Genomic DNA, 22,211 nt, shown 5'->3' on the forward strand with positions numbered 1-22,211 from the left:
ATACCTTAAAATGAGGGTCCTTTAAAAGTTACTCATCGCGCATTAAACGGTTGTCAAGCTTCTGATTTCTGAGCCATTGGGCAAATAGATTTTAGATTTATATTATGAAATAATAATAATAATAATAATAATATAATGTGTGACTGGGTGGCTGACCCACGCCATGGAAAAAAGGCAGAAAGACAAACACACAAACGCAAGCATGAAAACACGCAATCATACACAGACACAAGCAACTGCTGACAGAGACACGGCAGCCAATGGCTGTGAGGGTGATCTCCTCACTGCTTCCCAGCCAATCAGGGCTGTGCATATCTGTTCGTGTGTGTGGCTGGCTGGCTCCATCTAGGGAGTCTTTGGTAGAAAAAGAAAAAAAAAATCAGTCTAGCAGCGAGGGAGAATAAAAGCATAAAAGTCTGCATTTACAGACAATTCAGAAGCAAATCTGTCAGTTTAAAAACACTATGTTTGACAGGCAGAGCGAAAAGCCATTATAAATTTTGTATTCAATGCCTCTGACTAGGACCAAAGATGCATGAATATTTACGGAGTCAAGAGCCTCTGGGGAAAACAGAGCCCTTTGTGCCAACTGTTTACCAAGCCAAGGGGAAGCTTTTCCCCTTCGACATACTGATCGTACACATTTTTAATACAGGCTGTACAGACTTTCACACACCATGACTTTTTTTTTTGTCGCTGGTTAAAGGAAAACGTATTATTATTCAGTGAATAACCTTCAACAGCTGCATGGGGAGATTAAAGAAAGAACTGGCTCGTTATAGTTAAAGGCTTATTTACATAAAATATGCACAGCGAAAGTACTCTGGACATTCGCTTGCATGCTGAAAAGCACCAGGTCCCGGTGATATTCCTCTATATTACTTCACATTTTTTGCATTCGCAGTGAGTGTGATGGTGTGGCAATGACAGTGCTGGGCTGCACTGCCCCCCCCCGCCCCAGAAAAATATGGCAGTCCAGTTCTGTTTTTACCCAGCATACCGTCAATCCTGCCACAACAGGAGGATCTGGAAGTCAAATCTGCCAATCGAAAGCCAGCTCCCAGCCTGTCACCGTGCCATACTTTTGGGTACATCAGGTCACAACCAAGTCTGGCCATCAGGCTCTCCGACGGGTTTTTTAAAAACTAGACTCGATATCTTACTGCAGTTTCCTTGCTGCTTAACGGATGAGAAAGCAGGAAGACTGGTGTAAAAGCCAGTTTAGCACAAATGAAAACATCTCAGCATGACCCTGTTTGCTGCTACACAGGGCAGAACTGTGCACATGTTCACTATTCCAAGCACTCAGATGTGTATCAACATCCACTCCGAACTATTATTGCCAAGATTTATTTATAGACGTGCAATAAAGTGAGGTGAATGAAACTGGCAAAGCACTGGGATCTCCTAATGATTAAGCCCATTAACTGCTTTGGCAAAGGTAGGGAGCTTAAAACCAGCACAGAAAGGGGGGGGGCATCAGTTAGCTTTAAAAGAGGAGCATGTGGCACAGTACCCAGGCAAGGACCCCCCCCCCCCCAACTCCCACCCCAGCTCCCCAGCTTGGGAGAGGCTGCGCAGCAGGAAGGGTCCTGGGCGCCATTGGTGAAACCTGCCGTCCGCTACGCAGCAGGAGACACTGACCCCGTATCACGGTGTTAAGTCTCTATTAATAAAGTCCTGCGTGAACTCAGGTTGGAGGTGGGAGGATAGAATGAAAAGGAGGGCAAATGCTGCAGGAGTACATTCCAGGAAAGAATCAAACAGCCCAGCATGCAGGCTATGCTATGTAGCTCAGCAAGTAGAGCGGCGTGCTAATAACACAGAGGTTATGGGTTCAAATCCCAGGGAGCATGTGCAAATTATAACTCTTTGGTCTAGTGTAAGTCACTTTGGATAAATGAGTAAAAGCTACAGATGGAGCCTGACGTGTGTGTCACAGTACAAGCAGACACACACTGCAATGTTATATTGGGTATACAAATATTGGCCAGGAACAGATAACATCTCTGATCTATGCTGACGTGACTGCGTCACAGATTTCTTGGCTGTACATTCTGGCTGAGAGTCATCCATCCCAACATACAGTACAGGATTCAAATCACGTAACTGGGGAGGCCACTGAGGTAACCATGAACTCCATGTCGACTTGTGCTTCGTGACAGGGCGCATTATCTTGCTGGAAGCAGCCATTTGACGATTTAATTGTGAACATAATGGGATGCACATGGTCAGCAACATCCTCAGAGTGGCTGTGGCATTTAAACGATGCACAATTGGCATGGGAGGGGGAGCAACGTGTGCCAAGAATTCCCAACACCATTACACCACCACCACCACCAGCCGGTACTGCTGACAGAATGCAGGCTGGGACCAGTCATTCTGATCCTACAACTGCATGTCGCAGCAGAAATGGAGATTCAATTAGACCAGGGGACACTTCTGTTTCCGAATCTGTTTCATGGGGATCCGAAGGAAATTTTAAGCAAACATGAAGCCTTGAAGTAAAAAAGTAATGTTCCGCTACTGGTCCTCATATCAGGTTCCTGTTTTGCTGAATGATATTGTGTAGCTCTAATTGCACTCGTGACTGGGCAATCGCTGGAAGTTCAGACTGCTGGCCCAGTCAACACCTTGTCACCTGTTAATCATTTTCGCCAAGAGTATCTGGGTAAATAAAAAATAAATTTACACTAGATTTTGTGCTGGTAGAAACGACTGTTTGGCCTTCCCCAGGCAGCCCTCTCTAAAACATACTCGTCCTTCACTCACCAACTTGTACAACTTCTACTATGACTGGATGGATATTCTGCAAACGTAAAATCTAATTAATGTGTTTTTACCTGAATGCTGTGAGTCCATGTCATCATATGTGGGATTATATACTTATTCATTTACCTGCACATTCCCCTTACATGACGATTTGCAGAATCTTCAAACATCAATTAGGTGGCTACTTGTATTCCTTTCTATGTCTGATAATGGCATTTCTATTTTTTATGTTTAGAAATTTTCACACTATGACCAAAACTTTCAGTGTCATAACCTTAAAAATTGAAACAGATTCACTAATAGCATATATGGTGCTGTGGATGGGCTACAGACAATTTGTTTTCCCCCCTCGATGTGAATGATGTATATGTATGTCACTGATATTTAATTGACGTTTTTTATCAAAGAAGGCTTACAGTAGAAGGTGCTTTGTGAATTGGCCTGCAGTCATAAGCAGGGGCCTTGGCGGACTCAGCTGATAGGTACCAGCAGGTCAAGCCGAATGTAGCACTGGCCAATGAGGAAACAAAAACTCAAGTGTGGGAGGAGTGTGGTGAGATCTTGGAAAGAGAGTTTGGAATGGCCTTGAAGAGATCCTGGCAAACTGACAGGCAATTTAGGAGTAGGAAGAAGGCTTTGCTCATCCTGTTTACAGTAGGGATGGAGTGTCGCTGACCTCAATGGAGGATATAGTCAGACTTCTAGGATCTTCTGAAACCCTGCGGACACGTCTCCCTGGGAAAACGCGAGCCATCGCCAAGGCTGAGGCCACTCCTCAGCGGTGAGACTCCAGGGCTGGAGGAGATTTACCGCAAGTTTCCTGAAGGCTCTGGACGTTGTTGGGCTGTAGAAGGCTGACCAGGCCTCGCCAACACTGCATGGAGATTGGGACCACCACGCAAGGATGCCAATCTTCAAGAATGGGGATCGGCATGCGTTCCAGTTTCAGGGGGATCACACTCCTCAGCCACCCTGGGAATGTTTATGCCCGGGTACTGGAGAGGAGGGTCCATCCGTTGGTTAAACCTTGGGTCCAGGAGGAACAATGCGGATTTTGTCCTGGCAATAAAACACTGGACCAGCTCTTTACCCCCTCACACAAGGTTATCGGAGGGTTCAGTGAAGTTTGCCTAACTACTTTATATGCGTTTTGTGGACTTGGTGGAAAAGACATATGACTGGGTCCCTCTGGGAGTGGGGGGGTGATATATGGGGGTGCTTTCGGGACTATGGGGTACCAAGCCTGCCATTATGGGCCATTAGGTCACTCTACGTTTGCTTCGTATTGCCGGCAGTAAGTCAAACTTGTTTCCGGCGAGTGCTGAAAATCTTCAGTACCACACCTTTGGTTTTTTTTTGCATGTCGTGCTGTCCGGCATGTGCTGGGGTGGTTTGCAGCTTAGTGTGAAGTGGCAGGGGGTGAGGATCAGCAGCAGCATCAGTCACTGGCCCAAGTGGAGGAGTTTAAGTAAGGAGCTGGAGGAGGTGGCCGGGGAGAGGGAGACCTACACATCTCTGCTCAGACTGCTGCCCCCCGTGACTTGAACCCCGAATAGATGGATGGATGGATTTGCTCAAATTTTTAAAATCAGTTTGAAGACAGACACAGATTATACAAAGAAGACACAGATTATCTAAAATGGAGCCTGACGTGTGCATCACAGTACAAGCAGACACACACTGCAATGTTATACTTCGTATACAAATATTGGCCACGAACAGATAACATCTCTGCCCTATGCTGATATAAATAATTGATTAAATAAAAGCATTTAATCAAATCCAGGGCAGGAGTCCAGAGGATCCTGGATTAAGATATTCTCAGAATTCTGGGACACCAGGAATTTCAAAAATCTGCTTGACAGTAGATTCTCTCTCTCTCTCTCTCTCTCTCTCTCTCTCTCTCTCTCTCTCTCTCTCTCTCCTCTCTCTCTCTCTCTCCTCATCTCTCCTCTCTCTCCTCTCTCTCCTCCTCTCTCTCTCCTCTCTCTCTCTCTCTCTCTCTCCTCTCTCTCTCCTCCTCCCTCCTCTCTCCTCTCTCCTCCTCTCTCCTCTCTCTCTCAGTGTCAGCCAGCAGGGGGAGCCAAATCCTTCTCCAGAGCCACTTCAATAGCGAGGAAGACTGAGATAAGCGGGTGTTATGCTGAGATCAAAACCAGCCACTGACGTTAGGGATGCCTCGCGTAACAGGAATAAAACAGACAAACATCAGAATATTAGACATTTACGCATGTGAATTAAGGTAGGCAGCAGTTTTTCTTTCTCTCCTCGCGCCATCGCCCATTTTCTTTCTCTCCTCGCGCATAAAGCTGACCAGCATCATCTGCTGTGCCAGGTACCGTTGCTGCACACCCAGCTTAACGTCTGCCTCACCTTTAGAAATACTGTACAATAACACTGCATTTAACAACGCTTATACATCACAGCCTCATTTCCATATGTCATACTCATTATTGTTCTTTGCACTTAATGTATATTGTCTTGTATATAATCTGTATATTGCATGCATATTGTGCATTGCCTGTAAATTATATGTTCATTATCTGTAGGTTGTCTGTAAAGCATGAGAGACACCATTGGCCGCAAGCAAATTCCTTATGCGAGTTAACATATCTGCCCATCTGAACTGCAAAATAAAAACTGCCCAAAAAAATAAAGTTGAAGGCTCCTCGTGTGCGCCAGACCAGTGAACGTGCCACTGGTGACGACATACGAACAGCAGGCAAAGGAGGGATATTGCAAAAATGGTATGGTAGAACAATGGCGAAGACCACAGGAAGTGTGTCTGCTACAGGGGTGGGTACGACTCAGTGAGACAATCTTCAGGGGAATTAACAAGCGAGGGGGTGGGGGGGTATTGAGGGATGAGAACTGATGCAACCGCACAATCCTGTGAGTACAAGGCCCATCAATTATTCAAACTGTATGCATGCGAGTTTCTGCATACGTTACCTGCATTTTTTTAAATACATTTTCACAGCTCACGTTCAAGGTTAAAGAAAATGCTGACCTTCCAAGAAAGAGGAAACCGAGACTTATCTAGAATATTCGGTTTCAGACCATGATGCCTAAGATAGCACTACTGTGCGATTGTTATTGCAGGAAGTGTGAGAAATAATAGCTAAGACAGCTAAGCCGGACGGTGTCATGGCCGCACGTAGGAAGTGCTGGTGATGTCAGCAGATGCTTCTGATCAGCATCACTCCATGTCAGGGAGACGGGAAGCAGGAAGAGAAAACGTGTGGAGCGGCCAGAGATGGCAGGAGGCGGTGCGAGGGGGAGGTGGGCCTGCAGAGCGGTAAGAGGACAACAATATCATCCAGCAAGCAGAAGACAGGGAGAAAGGGGACTGGGATGTAAACGTATGGCAGACGCCCGGCTTTGGACCCCAGGGTGGAAGGGAGAATCCTGCAGTCATCTGATGACAATGACAATCAATGTTTACCCATCTTCTGTTGTATTAAGCCTATCGGTGTCACGCAGACTGACAGGAAGTCCTGCCCATTGTGTGTTTCAAAACACGAACCTTCCATTAGTTCTGAAAGGTGATGGAGAGCAAGAGGAATTATAGGCTTGTATCTACCTACAGCACACACCCAAAGAACCAGACCACAACCCCGGGCGGTATGCATGCTCACTCTTACAAGCCTGATTCCAGTTTTTCCGCATAGTTCTTGCGGAACAAGCTCCCCGTTTACCATCCACTTCAACTGCAGAAAAATCTGAAATGCATTCAATGTGGAGCACAGTGGTGCCCTCATGAGGTGGCATCTCTGTGGACATGAAGAGATGCAAAGCAGGGAAGATGCCCCGAGGTAGGGCCAGTCAGCCCATGCGCTGAGAGGGGGCGCCGATGCAGTAAACTGCCAACGCCAACGTCAACGCCCCCCTCCACCCCCCAAAAAAGAGGAGCATGTAGGTGCAGAGTCCGGTGCACATGACCTACATAACATTTCACTCCTACTTGAGCAGCGATGGCTTTTTGTAACACTCTTCTGACATGTATTTATAGATGAGGCCCAAAAAAATCCTGAAATGCCTGCAGAGTCGAACTGCTGACAGAAATACCTGACGAGGGTGTTGCCAGTGCAGCTGTTAAAATCAGGAACAGAAGACACTGATGCAGACAAACAGCCAGGAGGGAGGGGCGAGTGCAAGTGCAGGTGCAGGAAGTCAATACCGCACAATTACTGTCGTTCAACTCTCCCCTCGCAGGCAGACAGTGACTCCACCCCAACTCCCTCAATTAAATCTCACAGGTTAGCGATGCTACGAAAATTAACCTAGATATCCAATCATTGCATAACAGTTCAAGAGTCACTCCTAAGGATCAAGGATCATTCCTAAGGATGCTATGATCCAAACCACAACTAGATACTGGTGTTAATGGATGCTGGCACCACTCAATGGACCGGGAAGTTTTCCCCCAAAAAACATGGACGCTGTGGCTTTAATCCTTACACTGCAAACGCACAAGAAAGACTGTGCAAAAGTGGCATCCCACGCCGGGGATATAAATAACAGAGTGAAGGCCCGGCGTGTCTGACAGGAGCTGATCGCCGCGTTAGAGAGATGGGGAGCGGAGGCACACAATAGGAAGGAGGTGTCACGTGTTCCTGCAGTCAGGACAAACCGCGCATCCCAGCCCGCTCTCTCTCCAAATAAGCGCCTCTGATTTTCCGCCGGGAACGACTCCTCGCTTTCTGTCTGGACGGCAAGGTGCTCAGTATCACTAAGTGTTATCCTCCATATAACTGCGGCTAAAATGCTGCTGATAAACAGAAAAAGATCCATTTTGATAGTTAGAATACGATGCCCGTTATCGATATGGCAGCAGGATGCATGCACCCTGCAGAGCTAAAACACAAGCCTGAAAATTTTCAGTTGTTAATTGTGAAGATGGGCAAACTGGCGCGTCGTCCACTCACCGTCTCCTTTCCCATCCATGTCTCGTAGGGGGGAGTATTCGGTCTTGCCCACAGTCTCTCTGACCTTGTCTTCGAAGCTCTGAGCCTCCAGAGTAGCGATGAAATCTTTCTGCACCAGGCTTTCTGACTGTGGGGGCAGCTTGCTGTTCAAAGCATCACTCAGACTCAGGTCCATTGTTCTGTGCAGGCAAACGGAGAGGTCACGTGTTAAATGCTGGACTGTGGGGAGGGGGCTTCCGTGGGTTAATCGACATTCTTCCATAGAGAGAAAACTCAACAGCCAATCATTTTAACAAATGCTACAACATATGCTGAGAAAGTACCATCAGTAGTAGTAACTCTAGTAATTAGAAAGCAGCGGCAGTAGGGGATGGAGCCTTTAAAGGGCTATGCAAAGCCTTGCAGAAGATGCAGACATCAGATGATATCTCCATACACAGGCTCTGCAGGATTGTCGCTCCCTTGTCTGCCATTCTATATCATGTCACTAGAGGGCGCACACCTGAGTATCACTCACTGCGGTCACACTGAAGACCACCAGGTGTTTCACGCAGAGCGACGTCTCGGTGGACCCTTCATCCAAAACACTACCCCCATTTGGAGAGCTGAGGAAACCTTCACGTCTCGCTCGGCCTGACGGACCAAGACGACTAGAAGAGCTGCCTTTTTCTGGGTGTATGGGTCCAGACCAAACATCCATCACATTTTTTTTCTCAGGCTCTCTCATCTCCACCCCTCCTCCCTCCATTACACCTCTCAGGCAGTCCCTCCATCTCTCAGCACCCAGCCATCTCCCTCTCCAATAATCCTGCCATTCTCTTCTTCCTTCCAGCCTCCCCGAGCTTCCTTTAGTCAGAGGAATTAGGACGCTATGGGCAAAAGGATTACAATGCTGCTGTGTACACATACTTGACACCCACCATCCCCCCCCCTTTATAGCATGACAACCCAAGAGTAATCATCACCCGTCCACTCAGGTCTGCTCAGGTTCTCAAAAACAGCCAAAAATACCTCCATTGAGATTTAATTACATGCTACACTGACCCACGTAATTGCCTTCTTCCATTCTCTACATTTCCTATTTTGGCCTATTTTTATTTCTGAGTACACACATGCATACCAATAACTGTCCAACGTCTCAGCCAAAAAATGCTGGGCATCCCACAAAGGAATGAAACCAGCAGCCAGCCGGTACTTCCTGCCCTTAGCGTTACCTCATGAAGTCTGCTCCCATGGTTTGGGTGGTCATCCAGTCATCAGAGCAAACAGACCACATATGGCTTTGCACTAATGCCAGAGATCAGCCATTGCATTTCTTACTTTGGTTTCCCACGGACATTTGAAATTCAGGCCACGAACACGGGTGATTCGGACAGTATACAAAGAATCTAACACGGAAGCTCAACCGGCTATCTTGGTCAGTGCCCATGCAGAATCAAAGCATCAGACAGTCCTTGGAGGACAGATTAGAAGTCCAGAGATCTGCAATAGGCTGAGGGAGTTATAAGAGGGATAGTATAACCCAAAAGGAAGAGCCAGGGCAGAGTAGGACATATATCACAACCTCAGACTGATGCTGGAAGCAGAAAGTAGGCCAGGAATGCTCTATATTCGCCATATTGTCCTCTTTCATTAGAGCAGGGAACAACAACGTAACCTCCACCCCCAGCCAATTAACCTCAATTACCCCTCCCAGCACAAGGTTAGTGTGGTTACCAGGCTGAGGCCCTGCTCTCCTTCTTCCGTGTACTTAGACATTCAGGCCTATATTTATCTGGTCACTTCACCAGGCTGCCAGCAGCTACAGACCGGCGAGATCACTAAGGGTCCCCCTGAAAGAGGTGGGGTTATCTTTGTTTTTACTGTACTGAAGGGCCGTTCATTTTGGTGCCTTAAGGGGTTTTAGGTCCTTAACGTTTCCCTGCCAACCAGAATTTACTTAATTGTTTTTGACTTTTAGAAAAAAGCAGAAATGTGAAGAGGAAGGTAGCCCGGTTCTCTTTGGGGAGACTTCCAGGTGCACCATTATCCCTGCTACTGATCAGTTATTTTTCAAGCAGCATGGCAGAAAGACAAACAGAGAGAGAGAGCGACAGAGAGAGAGAGAGAGAGAGAGAGAGAGAGAAAGCAAACAAGCAAGAAAGCAAGCAACTAAGAAAGAAAATAAAGAAAGCAAGCAAGCAAGAAAGAAAGCAAGCAAGCAAGAAAGAAAGCAAGCAAACAAGAACTAAAGAAAGCAAGCAAACAAGAACTAAAGAAAGCAAGCAAACAAGCAAGAAAGCAAGCAACTAAGAAAGAAAGAAAAATAAAGAAAGCAAGCAAGCAAGAAAGCAAGCAAGCAAGAAAGAAAGCAAGAAAGAAAGCAAGCAAACAAGAACAAAAGAAAGCAAGCAAACAAGCAAGAAAGAAAGCAAGCAAACAAGAAAGAAAGAAAGAAAACATTCTAGGCATTACATCAAAATGAATGGTGAGCATGAGGCTTAAAAACCCATAGTTGGCTCCATCATCAGTTACGTCACTTCCCTTAGCACTCAGCCTGCTTTCTGAAACGTTGCTTCTCCTGTCATTATGACAGACTGGCAAAGCTGCCGTGTCTGTCTGATAGCAGAGTCTGGTCTGTGTATATAAACATGTACAGAAGGCTGTACTTTGCCCTAGTGCATCATACGTCTCGTACATCTCAGACAGTCACCAGTTAATGCTGTGAGGGGCACAGAGGGCTGTGCCAGGCCTGATGGTGACACTGCCACGTTACCCACACTGGTCCTGCACATCAGGGCCTGGGGGTGACACTGCCACGTTACCCACACTGGTCCTGCACATCAGGGCCTGGGGGTGACACTGCCACCTTCCCCACACTGGTCCTGCACATCAGGGCCTGGGGCTGACACTGCCACGTTCCCCACACTGGTCCTGCACATCAGGGCCTGGGGGTGACACTGCCACGTTCCCCACACTGGTCCTGCACATCAGGGCCTGGGGGTGACACTACCACGTTCCCCACACTGACCCTGCACATCAGGGCCTGGGGGTGACACTGCCACGTTACCCACACTGGTCCTGCATATCAGGGCCTGGGGGTGACACTGCCACCTTCCCCACACTGGTCCTGCACATCAGGATCCTCTCAGCAATCACTCAAACAAGGCAGTCACAAAACTCCCCTGGCTATCACGTTCTGCAGACACACTGTCATTTTGGGCTGGCAGTCAACAAATCGGCATTTCACAACAATGTTTCACACTGTCCTGGTCAGTGCTGAATTCTCCACAATGTGCATCCCACTGTGTGAGAGGACAGTGTTTTGGAGGAGATGTCGGTTGGAGTTAAAGTCAAGTGCAAACCTGTTCATGGGAGAGGACAGCCTAGTGCTCCCCAGGGGCTTTGCGGTGACCTGGCACTGGCACTTACTCCCCAGCGAAGGAGTGTTTGGCACAGGGTGGGTCAAGAGCAACCACAGGCCATCCCAAGGGCAGATCAGACAGCAATGTAGAGTTTCAATCTCCCATGTGGCCACTTCAAGCACTGAAGGATCTAAGCGAAACAACCCTGAAGTGGTTTTCAAAGCACCAGGTCAAAAGGTCTTCTGCCTCCCAACTTAACCAGCTTGTACGACTGACTGCACAGCGCTGTTTCTGAAATTAGTCACAACTTAAACAGCTTGTACGACTGACTGCACAGCGCTGTTTCTGAAATTAGTCACAACTTAACCAGCTTGTACGACTGACTGCACAGCTCTGTTTCTGAAATTAGTCACAACTTAACCAGCTTGTACGACTGAATGAACAGCGCTGTTTCTGAAATTAGTCACAACTTAACCAGCTTCTACGACTGACTGCACAGCTCTGTTTCTGAAATTAGTCACAACTTAACCAGCTTGTACGACTGAATGAACAGCACTGTTTCTGAAATTAATCACAACTTAACCAGCTTGTACGACTGACTGCACAGCGCTGTTTCTAAAATTAGTCACAACTTAACCAGCTTGTACGACTGACTGCACAGCGCTGTTTCTGAAATTAGTCACAACTCGCTTTGGCTGGATTTCTTTGCACTTCATACTTTGAACTGCATTCCGACGCACTCAAGCTAAGAAAACGCAACGACCGAATTTTATGGCTTCTTCGGGTTTAGCTCACAATGACGCAACTGACTGCACTTGTTCCATATGTCAAATGGGGGGGGGGGGCTTTATTGTCACAGGAAAACAAATTCATTGATTCATTGAACTGCATAAGGTGGCACAAAATAACATTCCCTGGATTGCGGTGCTAGATATATATATAAAGCACACGGACAGACCGGACTCATGCAAAAAATAAAAAACACTGACACACAATGTAAAATAAACAATAATGGAATGTTTAGTATGGCCAATGTCGGAAGCAGCGGAGCTCATATGTGGAGTAACATTACCGAAAAGGCTATTAATGTCCGAATCTCAGAGCGACATCACAGCGACATCACAGCCTTTCCTCAACAAGGCCCTTTCCGCCCTGCTTCTCCATGCAGCTGAAGGCAGGCCTAGTTCTCCAAGGGCACCTAGCTACACCGCCATGTGCTCTTCCTCCGCTCCTCGTGTTTACAAAAACGTGGCAGGTCACCCGTTCCGGAGTATTAGGATTATAAAAGGCACTATTTGGAAAAGACTAACTGAAAAAAAAATGTCTGGCCTGTGCGGGCCACCCACCAGGGGCTGAAATGAAGAGCAGCTGCCAGTTGTCTAAAAATCCTCTTGGTCTCAGTTATCATACTTCTTCTATGGTGGCCTGAAGCTTGCAGTTAACTTTTCTTAATTAAAGAATTTCAGTGATCATTGTGGACATGCCACAGCAGACAGTGCACAACAATGAAATGTAAATGCATGCATCTGTATTTAACTCATACGTGACATAGCAAGGGGCAGCTAATTCAGCGTCCAAAGAGCAGTGTTTGGGGGTGGTATGTTATTCAGGGTACCTCAGTGGTGCCTTGCTGATCAGGGATTTGAACCTATAATCTTTCACTTACAAGTGCACTTCCCTAACCATTAAGCCACCACTGCAAACTATATATTCCATTATACTTACATATTTCTTACATTTTTTTGACACTCATGCCTATATTGCTCATTATGGTCCAGTGCTGTAATACTCAAGTCCAGTCTTGGGGTCACAACCACTTTTCACTCCGTACGTCTTGTCACGGAATCGAAAGCATGTCTACTTGGTCTTGAATCTTGGACTACAGTGCCTCTGTTTCAGACTCGTAATTTTAGAGAGAGACCGAGTACATTTATTTGGAAATTTAAATCAATGTCAACAAACGTATTCATTAGTGTCACTTTATGGCCCCACCTAAACATGATGCACCGAACTGTAAACAACGAATACATGTACTGTTACATCCATAGTCAACAGGGTTAACAGGGTTATGTGCAATTATTTTTCTGTTCTCAGGAGATCACACCACAGAAGACCTACCTCAGACTCCTCTGATATTTAGCATTTTGATGGCTGAAATTATAATATCACCTGAAACACTAAATGAAATAATGCCTTTCAGAATATTTAATTTATTTGTGTAAAATCTGTTTGCATTAGGTTTACTGTCTTTGTACCTTGTCTGCTTGGTACTATATGCATGTTCATCTGTGCACTATGTGTTTGTACCTTGTCTGCTTGGTACTATATGCATGTTCGTCTGTGCACTATGCTCTTGCTGCTGTATGCACCAGAATTTCATCTTGGGATCAATAAAGTTAATCTTTTGCAGAAGTACAAGTATGGATACACTGCAATTCTCTCTCTCTCTCTCTCTCTCTATTATATATATATATATATATATATATATATATATATATATATATATATATATATATAAAATAATATAAGATAATATATATAATAAGAGAAAAAGAAAATATATATATAAGAGTAGAGGTTAGGGTCCAAGCACGGGGTCAGGGCATTTATCCAGCATCTGTGGAGCATTTCAGTGCGTTATGGGCCTTGCTCAATGGCCAAACAGATGTGAACAATTTGCCAAGGACTGGATTCGAACCAGCAATCATAGGCACAGCGGCCTAACCCACTGAGCCACAGACAACTCCCCAAATGTAAAATGTTACGAGTATCAGATAGAATCACATTACGGTCTGCATCAATCACTCAACATCAACCCTCAGACAAGACATACTGTGAATGATATAATCTGTCACATATTTTTGAAAAAGCAGTTCAAGGTTTCTTATTTCTCAAGGGGACAACTGGAACTGAACTTTCCCCAGTGCACCAAGACATAAAAGCCCACCTGCATGCTGTGGGAAAGAGATCCACAGAACACGATGTGCAGCCCCTGAGCTGAAGCAGGACCCTGCAAGTCCCTCTCCAAGCTGACGGTGCACCAGTGTCTAAAGCTACCCGTATACTTCAAACGATGGCCAGACGAATCGAACTCATCGGCATAAACAATCTGAAGTCGGTATCTCTTTATTAACATCCACTGTCGGCTAGCAGCGGCAGGCAGGGAAGCCAGCAATTTACACAACACTCTCACAAATTCCACGACAAACATTACACGGTTACAACATTCACTATTTACCACATAAATACACATATTCATTTACATTACTTACAGATACACATGGTGGAGTGCAAAGCATGCTGGTAACGGATTAATTAGTCCTGCTGACCAACCCTGTAGTGTTACATTTATGTCAGCCAATCATGGACAGAGGGTGGGATCAAAACAAACAATGGTGATCGCCGCCAATAAAGCGTCGTATTGCTATTAAATGATGTCGACTCCATTGATTTCGTGTGAAGTTTCTAAAGGTGTGAAGCCATCTAAAGGAAGCAGCCAGGCCTGAGGGAAGAACATACTCAGTATTGCGGATTATTAATAAATTTGTAATCCCTGTGTACTCAATTTCACCAGTAGTTAAAGTATTAGAGAGGTTTAAAACCTGAAAATGCCTATTTGTCATCAAAGACAGTCAGAGGTGCGCAGAATAGGTTCAACATCCAAGTTCTGGGAATGAGCCAAAACGCGTATGTGTGAGCCAGGGAAAAGTCTGCCTGAATGCCGCTGAAGTCAAACTGACACACTTTCTGGAACACTGCTATTGGACCAATTTATTGTTATTATTTTTCTTTTGATTTAACGATGGGTGAGGTTGCATTTTTGGTAAGGGTGGAGACATGTCAGTTAACTATGTGAATTAACTCGCTATTTCGATCCCTTCTTCAACGGCCATGTTGCACTTTGTGCAAACTAGCCAGTAACTGACAGCACTTAGATATCGGAAACCATGATGCACGCGCAAGGCATGTCGGCATACACTCATGGAACCATACAGCCTGCTGTTATCGCGTCTCTCAGGATGCAGGAATCCTTCTCATCGCTCAGCATCACTTTTACTTTTTGTCATTTACAACGCGTCCTTTCTGGCAGACGAATAAAGCTTTACTCAGCTCTTTTGAGCTAAATTATTTACCCATATAGCAGGCAAGCTTACTCTGGAATGTTTCCATAGCAAGCATTTAAAACATTACATATTTATACAAATCGCTTGTTACGAAAGCAGTGCATGGTCCTCCTTTACCGCTTAACTTTTCCGGAACTCTAAACAGCAGCAGTCTCTGCTCCCCAAAACTGGTCTGTCATGCTACTCAACCAGTTTTTTCTGGAAAAAACCAGTGCAGACAGTTAGTACTACTGGCTGCCAGTAGTTTGTTTATGAAGTTCATAACTCGTCCCCCATTCGTTTCCCACCGAGAGCCAGTCCTCAAAGCCAAAGTACCTGAAAATCAGGTGAGCTTAAACAGCCCAAGGATGATTAATAGATGAAAATATCCTGGAATCAGCCAGAACGTGAAACCCCTTTTTAGATTCTGCGAAGCAGACGCACTCCATAGATGATCGATCTGTGAAGAATGAGGCTGGTTCTGTTCATTTCCAAGTTTCGACTCCAGACCTGAGCAGATGGACCGGAGCGGGATGCCTGTCCCTGGAGCGAAGCCAGCGAGCCGGGCTGGATCTGCGGCCACAGGCCCGTCTGTGAGGCGTTCCAGCAAGTGGCCCCCATGCAGCAGTGCATGACTGTATACATGCATGCATGTATGTGTGTCAGTGCCCATGGTGTAGATCAGCAGACGCGTGTCAGCATGCATGTGCATTACTGCATGCATCTGCATGATGCTGCACCTGCCACCCGCCTTGCCCATCTCCTGCAGCTTCCTCATGGACACACTGGGCTTCACTCTCCGCCGCAGATGGTGTGAGGAGAAGCAGCACACACACACACAGGCACGCGCACACACACAGACTGAGGGCACTGCCCTCTCAGGTTAGCCCCAACATACACCCCATGTGAAACAGGTGTACTTCTGTGTGTGGAGGAAGGTGCACAGACACAGCAAAGAGGCTGTGTGAACCCACCCCCCACCTAGTGCCCCCCAGTGTCTGCTAGTAATCCAGTTATCCCTCACTCTCTAATTCCAGCAGCCTTGCAGCCCATTACAGCCTGTATTCCTTTCCCCACAGTTTAGCATAATCGCCACCCACACCTCACTACCCCCGCCCTACTGGGGCGGGCAAACTCGTGCGTCTTCCTCTCTGTCTGGTGAGGGCATCAGGCAGAGGGATTCCAGAACTGAATCTATGGAGAACCAATGAGAACTATCTTACCTGCATTATAGAACAGAACAGAATACAATACAAATACTTTATTTCTGCATTTACTTTACTTTATACCTACCCCATCTTGCTCTAAATAAAGAAACAATCAGATATATAACTTACTCAGTCTCCCGGCCTTTTGGATTATTTGCTCCTTGCATGTCTGTGTGCACACAGGCAAATGCACACACCAACACACACACACACACACACACACACACACACACACACACCCACACACACACACACACACACACACACACACACACACACACACACACACACACTCAAGCAAGGGGTGTAAAGATGCATCGATGCATCATAATAAATCAGTTATGAAGGTGGCGATTCAATGTATCGATCTGTAATGTCAGAATTGATTTACAAAGGTATAATACAGATATAGGCGGTTACATGCTGCAGGGAGACGGATCTGCTGCAAGAAAAAATGTCGGCATGTACATTTCCAAAATGCAGGATGGCAGGAAAAGGTTTATTGATATTCATACAGGAAGCCCTTCCTGATTATCTTTGCACTACGATGCTTTTGGGAAACACGCCCCTGTTTATAGGACAGAAAACTCACTCTAATGGTAAGATAACCTCTGTGAAACAATGCTACAAAGTTCTTTTTTGCATGCTACCATATCAAGGGTCAGGACCCTGAGGTAGCTAACTTGATAGGCATTTAAAAAGCAATTTTAGCCTTCTAGATGCACAACATATTGGTTAACACTTCGGTATTGGACATCATTGTTAAAGACCAAGATACGGGCATCAGCCTAGTGTGTCGGTCTTGGCTGATATTTAACGGCAATGATCTACATCACTAAAACACAAATATTACATACACAAATATACACACACACACACACACACACACAGGTACGTACTGTACACACACACATACACACACAGACACACACACGTGCATACATACACACACACACAGGTACATACACACACACAGGTACATACACACACACAGGTACATACACAGACCTGCATTTCTGTGACTTTACACTTCAGTTTAGTAAGTGAAGATGCACCACAACTCCAACAAACCCAAAAGGATACTAATGAAACAGCAGATTAGCTTGCAAAAACCAAAAATGAGTCTGCTTTGCGAGGACATTCCCTCGACGCCCGTTTGTCCCCATATTCTCTCTCTCTGTGAGGACATCTGAAGACCTTGTCCCCAAAATAACTGCAGCAGAACCTGTACCCACACATTCAGAGGCTCATGAACCAACCGTGTGAACCTTCAGCAGAGGGGACTGTCACGGTGGGAAGTCCAATGTGCACTGCTTCAGGATCAGCCTCAACATGCCGGGGACAAGACAAGCGGGAGTGCTGCTAAGCCGAGTGAATGCCCAGCAAGGCCAAAAACAACCAAACACACAGGAGTAGAAAAATCCCTGCACTGCGGAACAGAAAAAGAGAGACACACAACTGAGACCTGCACTGTTTGACAACAATGTATGGTTATGCAACAACTTCAATTTTTATAATGAAGAAATAAATGTCCAACACTAACTCCATGTTCTGCATGCGAAGTGTGTCTCTCTCACCTCCCGCTCCCTTAGGACTGTCTGCCTCTTGAAAGCTCCATCTTCCTGGCAGTGCTACGCTGAGGGGAAAAGATGGAGGCTCTCCACAACCTCCATCAGATCAGCTCTCCACCACTAAAAGAAGCCACAGCTCAGCAGAGCAGCTCCTCACCCCTCTCCCTTCCCTGTTCTGTCACTGGTCTCCCACTTGTCTTCTTGCCTTCCATTTCTTCTATAACTATGCGCTCTTCCTGCCCGAAAGGTACTTCAGAAAATCCAAAGCCTGGTTTCTATTCTACCAGGCAGACAGTTATCTAAATAGCAGTTGGCAGCCTATGAGCTGTGTCCAAAGTCCGATAAGTGCCATCTGAGGAGAGAATAAATCACAGACAAACCTTGATAAATATTGAAATTGAGCATCTGGAGCCAAACAGACGCAGAGCTGAGCCGCACGTATGCCGCACGGAGTGGTGGCCTTGCGATCCAAAGGTTGCTGGTTCAAATCCCCGACCAGCAAAGTACCACCGAGGTAACCTGAGCAAGGTACCACTCCCCACCAAGTGCTAAACCAGCTACCCCTTGCTACGTCACATATGGGTTAAATACAGAGGACACATTTCGTTGTTGTGCCGTGATGTGTCAACAATGATAATTAAATTGCTCTCACTTCAGAGGCCGAAGTCCCTGGCCCTCTCTCCCAATGTGGAGACTGCCCCCCCCCCCCACCTTCACTGCAATACTATGAACTCATTTGCTGGGAGAAAAAAAAAATTCTTAAGTCTGATCGACTTCTCTCATCCACCCTCTCTTTATGAGCTGCACATGCTTTTAGCCACGATATTCACTGTGAACCGTGGGTGTACACATGCTTACCAAAACACCTACACGCTCGGAGACGTGCTTGCATTTGCACAGACCCTCAAAGGAAGAAGGATGGACCTTGTATACTGAAGAGCTGTCGGCATAAGCAATCCCAGACCAGCTTATAAAATCCATTTAGCATCAATGTCTCCTACCGTTCACCATTCTCACATACTGTAAGCTCTTATATGGATTTTCACACATTGACGTGTATTTTAAGGTAACTTTCATCAGATAAGATCGAATTTTACTACATTCATTTTACCGGATTACTAGATAGGTCCTTCCGACCAGTCCAGTGAATTTCATTTTAGATCGATATCTCTGAGAAAAGGCATGGATTTAAATATAAGTCAAGCGGTACGTGAGATTAATCTGGAAAATTCACCACATGGTACCTTCAAAACACTAACGCCAAAAGTATCTTTTTATTATTCAACGCTATTTGATATCAAACCAGATCCTTCACCACAGATGCTAATTACAGATCAGAGGACAGGGATAAGATACAGAATCAGGCTTCTGTGACCTGCCATGACAAGAGTGAATCAATCACGAAGATGTCACAACAGCGATGTACCCAGACACTGGCGCTGACAGGGCTGGGCACAGGGTGAGCCCAAGGTGACTCAGCAGTCTGCCCTCACACTGCCACTAGACACCTCCTTCATGTCAACAACTTCCTATGTCCAGTCTCCATCTCACAGAAAGACCAGTGGAATAAGCAGGAGTTGAATGGTGACCATATCAAAGGTCTCCTGTTAATACACAGAGATCCCACTACCAAATGAAAAACCCTCCTGTACATACATGTAGAAATACATACGTGCATCTGTGCATGCACAGGGCCGCCGTCTATCCTAACCAGCTATACCAGTTTAGCACGCCAGCCTGGCCCAGTTCGACGACTGGCGCGGCATGAGCAGACAGCTCTGCTCAGGCCCCGAACGGATTTTGCAATGTCCTGAGCCAAAGTACAGGAGTAAACGGGGAATAGGAGGGCGCAGGGAGCAGGAGGGTGATGGGAAAGCCCCCCCCCCCCCCATCACACATGAGGAAACGCTGGCCCATCTTTCCACGGCAACAGATTTATGGCTAAAAAAATTAAAGAAACTGCAGCCTCCGTAACGAGACAGAGCATGGACTTCCTCCATTTCTGACACAAGCGCAGGCACGCTCACACACACACACACACACACACACACACACACACACACACAAACACAGAAACAGCACCAGTTTTCATGACCAGCAGTTTAATGGCTTAACTATTTTACTGAGGAACTACCGGTATGCAGAAGCCATTGACCAAAGAACACTGCCTCCACCACAAGGCACATCGCCCTGTGACTCCTACGATTAAATCAACAATTTTAACGCACACGAAACAGTCCAGGTGCCACATTCCCCGGTGTACAGTACTTTTACAGTATGTAAAAGCCCCTCCACTGAGCTTGGAACAACCAAAGAACAGCAAGACGTCCAAGATGTAGAAGTGGCGTCAACGAGGGGGGAGGTGTGGGGTGATGTCTACCGTGATAAGTCTGGCCCGGCGTATCCACCAGAGAGCTGCAAAGTACGTGTGTCAGTTGGGCTAAACACTATAGTGAAGCAATGGCCCTTGTCCTGACATCCGAATAACACGCTACGTCACCCTCCGGAAAGGAAGTGAGAAACTCATCTTTTACGTTATTTGTGGGGACTGTTTACATGCAGGTATATTCTTTATAAAACGCAAATGCTTGCTACTTGAGTTTCTTTCTCACTGTTCGTAGTCCCTTGGCATTCTACCAGCACAACAGAGGTAAATCTCTGCACTGCGTAGAAGTTGAGCAATCATGTCTCAAAAGAGGTGTGCAGACCTACCAACCCTCAAATTTCTAGCCTAGCACCACTGAAAAACCCACCCTTTGCACTGATTGCTAGAAGGATCCTACGGCACGGCCGATGATTCAGGCCACTCCACACAGCTATCCTTAAACGCTAGCTGACCCACAACAGACTAAGCAGAATCGATAAACCCTCTACATCTTCTCTGGATTTAGTGCTGTGCAGAGGAACAATCAAGCTCAATGCAAAAATGCATGGCAGACACTCTTTATATGAAAAGTATAATCTGTCTTGCTACTCTCAGTTTTTATTCTTCATGCTCCACATAAATACAAATATCATTAAGTTTTTCATTTTCCCACTGCAAAGTGTGCAGATCAGGCTTAGAGAACCGCTACGCCCCTAGAGCAGTACAATCTGACGGAGAGGGAAGTTTTGACTGGGAAATTAGGCTAACAGACCCAAAGTAAACAGAGTGTGGTGCGAAGCAAAAGCGTGTCGCAATCCTGTCAAATACCGAGCAGAATGCCGTGCCAGCGTTTACTGCAGTAGGGGAAGTTTGATATCGACATCAAAACAGAAGCTACATTAAATTGAGTATGCGACTGTCCATTTCAAGTTAATTACATTGCATAGAGCTAAAACTGACGCCATTTCGACACACACAACAACAATAGCGGAACTGTTCTCGGTGGTCACTGCAAAGCTTTCGTAGAATTTAAAAATAAAATGAAAAAAATGAAATAAAAATAAAAACACAGGTCAGCGCCGCAGCAAATCTGAGCTCAATTGCAGGCAGTAGCGAACTAAAACTACCACTGGGTGCATTAACAGGGCTTGGGACAGATGCGCGCATAAACAAAAAGGCCACGCGTGATAAGAGACGTGAAATACATGATGGTAAGAAGCGACAGAATAGCATTAAGGCCAGACGGACAACTTTTATGCTCAAAGCACGGCTCGTAAGTCCATCTGACTTCATCCGACACGTACATTATCCTGCACATAGACCGACCCGCAAACCTCTACCGCTCACTCAGGTATTCCTCCGGGATTAGCGAAGCCAAGTAAAACCCCCCACGCCGCGTCCCTCCCCCCCGCCCGGGCCGCCCGCAAACACGCAGGTGGACTCACCGTCCTCCGTCTGTCTGTGACAGTTCGCGAAGAAGCCTTGCGTCGCCCGCTCAGGCCAGCAGATCGGCCCTCCCCGCCGCCGAAGAGCGCCGCCCGCAGAGCGCAGACTGCAGCGCAGCGCCTCCGCCCCGCTCACACCTCAGCCAATAGACTCACAGCACCCCCTCCCCGCTCACACCGCAGCCAATGGGCTCGTAGCGTCCCCGCCCCGCTCACACCGCAGCCAATGGGCTCGCTGACAGCTGCCCGACTGCCGCCCGCACCGCTAGTCTGGGAGAGGATAACGCTGCAGGACGCGGCTTAATTCCAGCACCGCTTCAGCGCCGACGCCCGCGCAACGCCTTTCCGTCTTCGGGAGACGCCCGACGCTTCCCCTGCTGTTTGACGGACAGATGAAGCGCGCAATCGGTCAGTTCGGCTCCTTTTACGGAACGAGGCGGCTGCCCAATGGCGACGCCCTCAGGCGGAACGGAAA

General features: G+C 46.6%; 1 protein-coding gene across 10 annotated transcripts in view; it reads right to left on the reverse strand.

Moving 5' to 3' along the window:
* Positions 1-21,895, reverse strand: part of LOC125740736 (microtubule-associated protein 4-like) — a 77,625-nt gene extending 55,730 nt beyond the window's left edge. For all 10 annotated transcript variants that reach the window (XR_007397751.1, XR_007397752.1, XM_049012298.1 and 7 more), the window contains exons 1-2: positions 21,737-21,895; positions 7,701-7,879 (exon numbers count right to left, since the gene is read on the reverse strand). Coding sequence is in view for 8 of the 10 variants with exons in the window: in XM_049012298.1 (XP_048868255.1) it covers positions 7,701-7,875 (175 nt within the window). In the remaining 2 variants the exon portion in view is untranslated. The remainder of the gene's footprint in view (positions 1-7,700; positions 7,880-21,736) is intronic.
* Positions 21,896-22,211: the final 316 nt, after the last annotated feature.

This window comes from Brienomyrus brachyistius, chromosome 4 (genome assembly GCF_023856365.1).
Source record: "Brienomyrus brachyistius isolate T26 chromosome 4, BBRACH_0.4, whole genome shotgun sequence".
In the NCBI taxonomy this organism is placed as follows: domain Eukaryota; kingdom Metazoa; phylum Chordata; class Actinopteri; order Osteoglossiformes; family Mormyridae; genus Brienomyrus; species Brienomyrus brachyistius.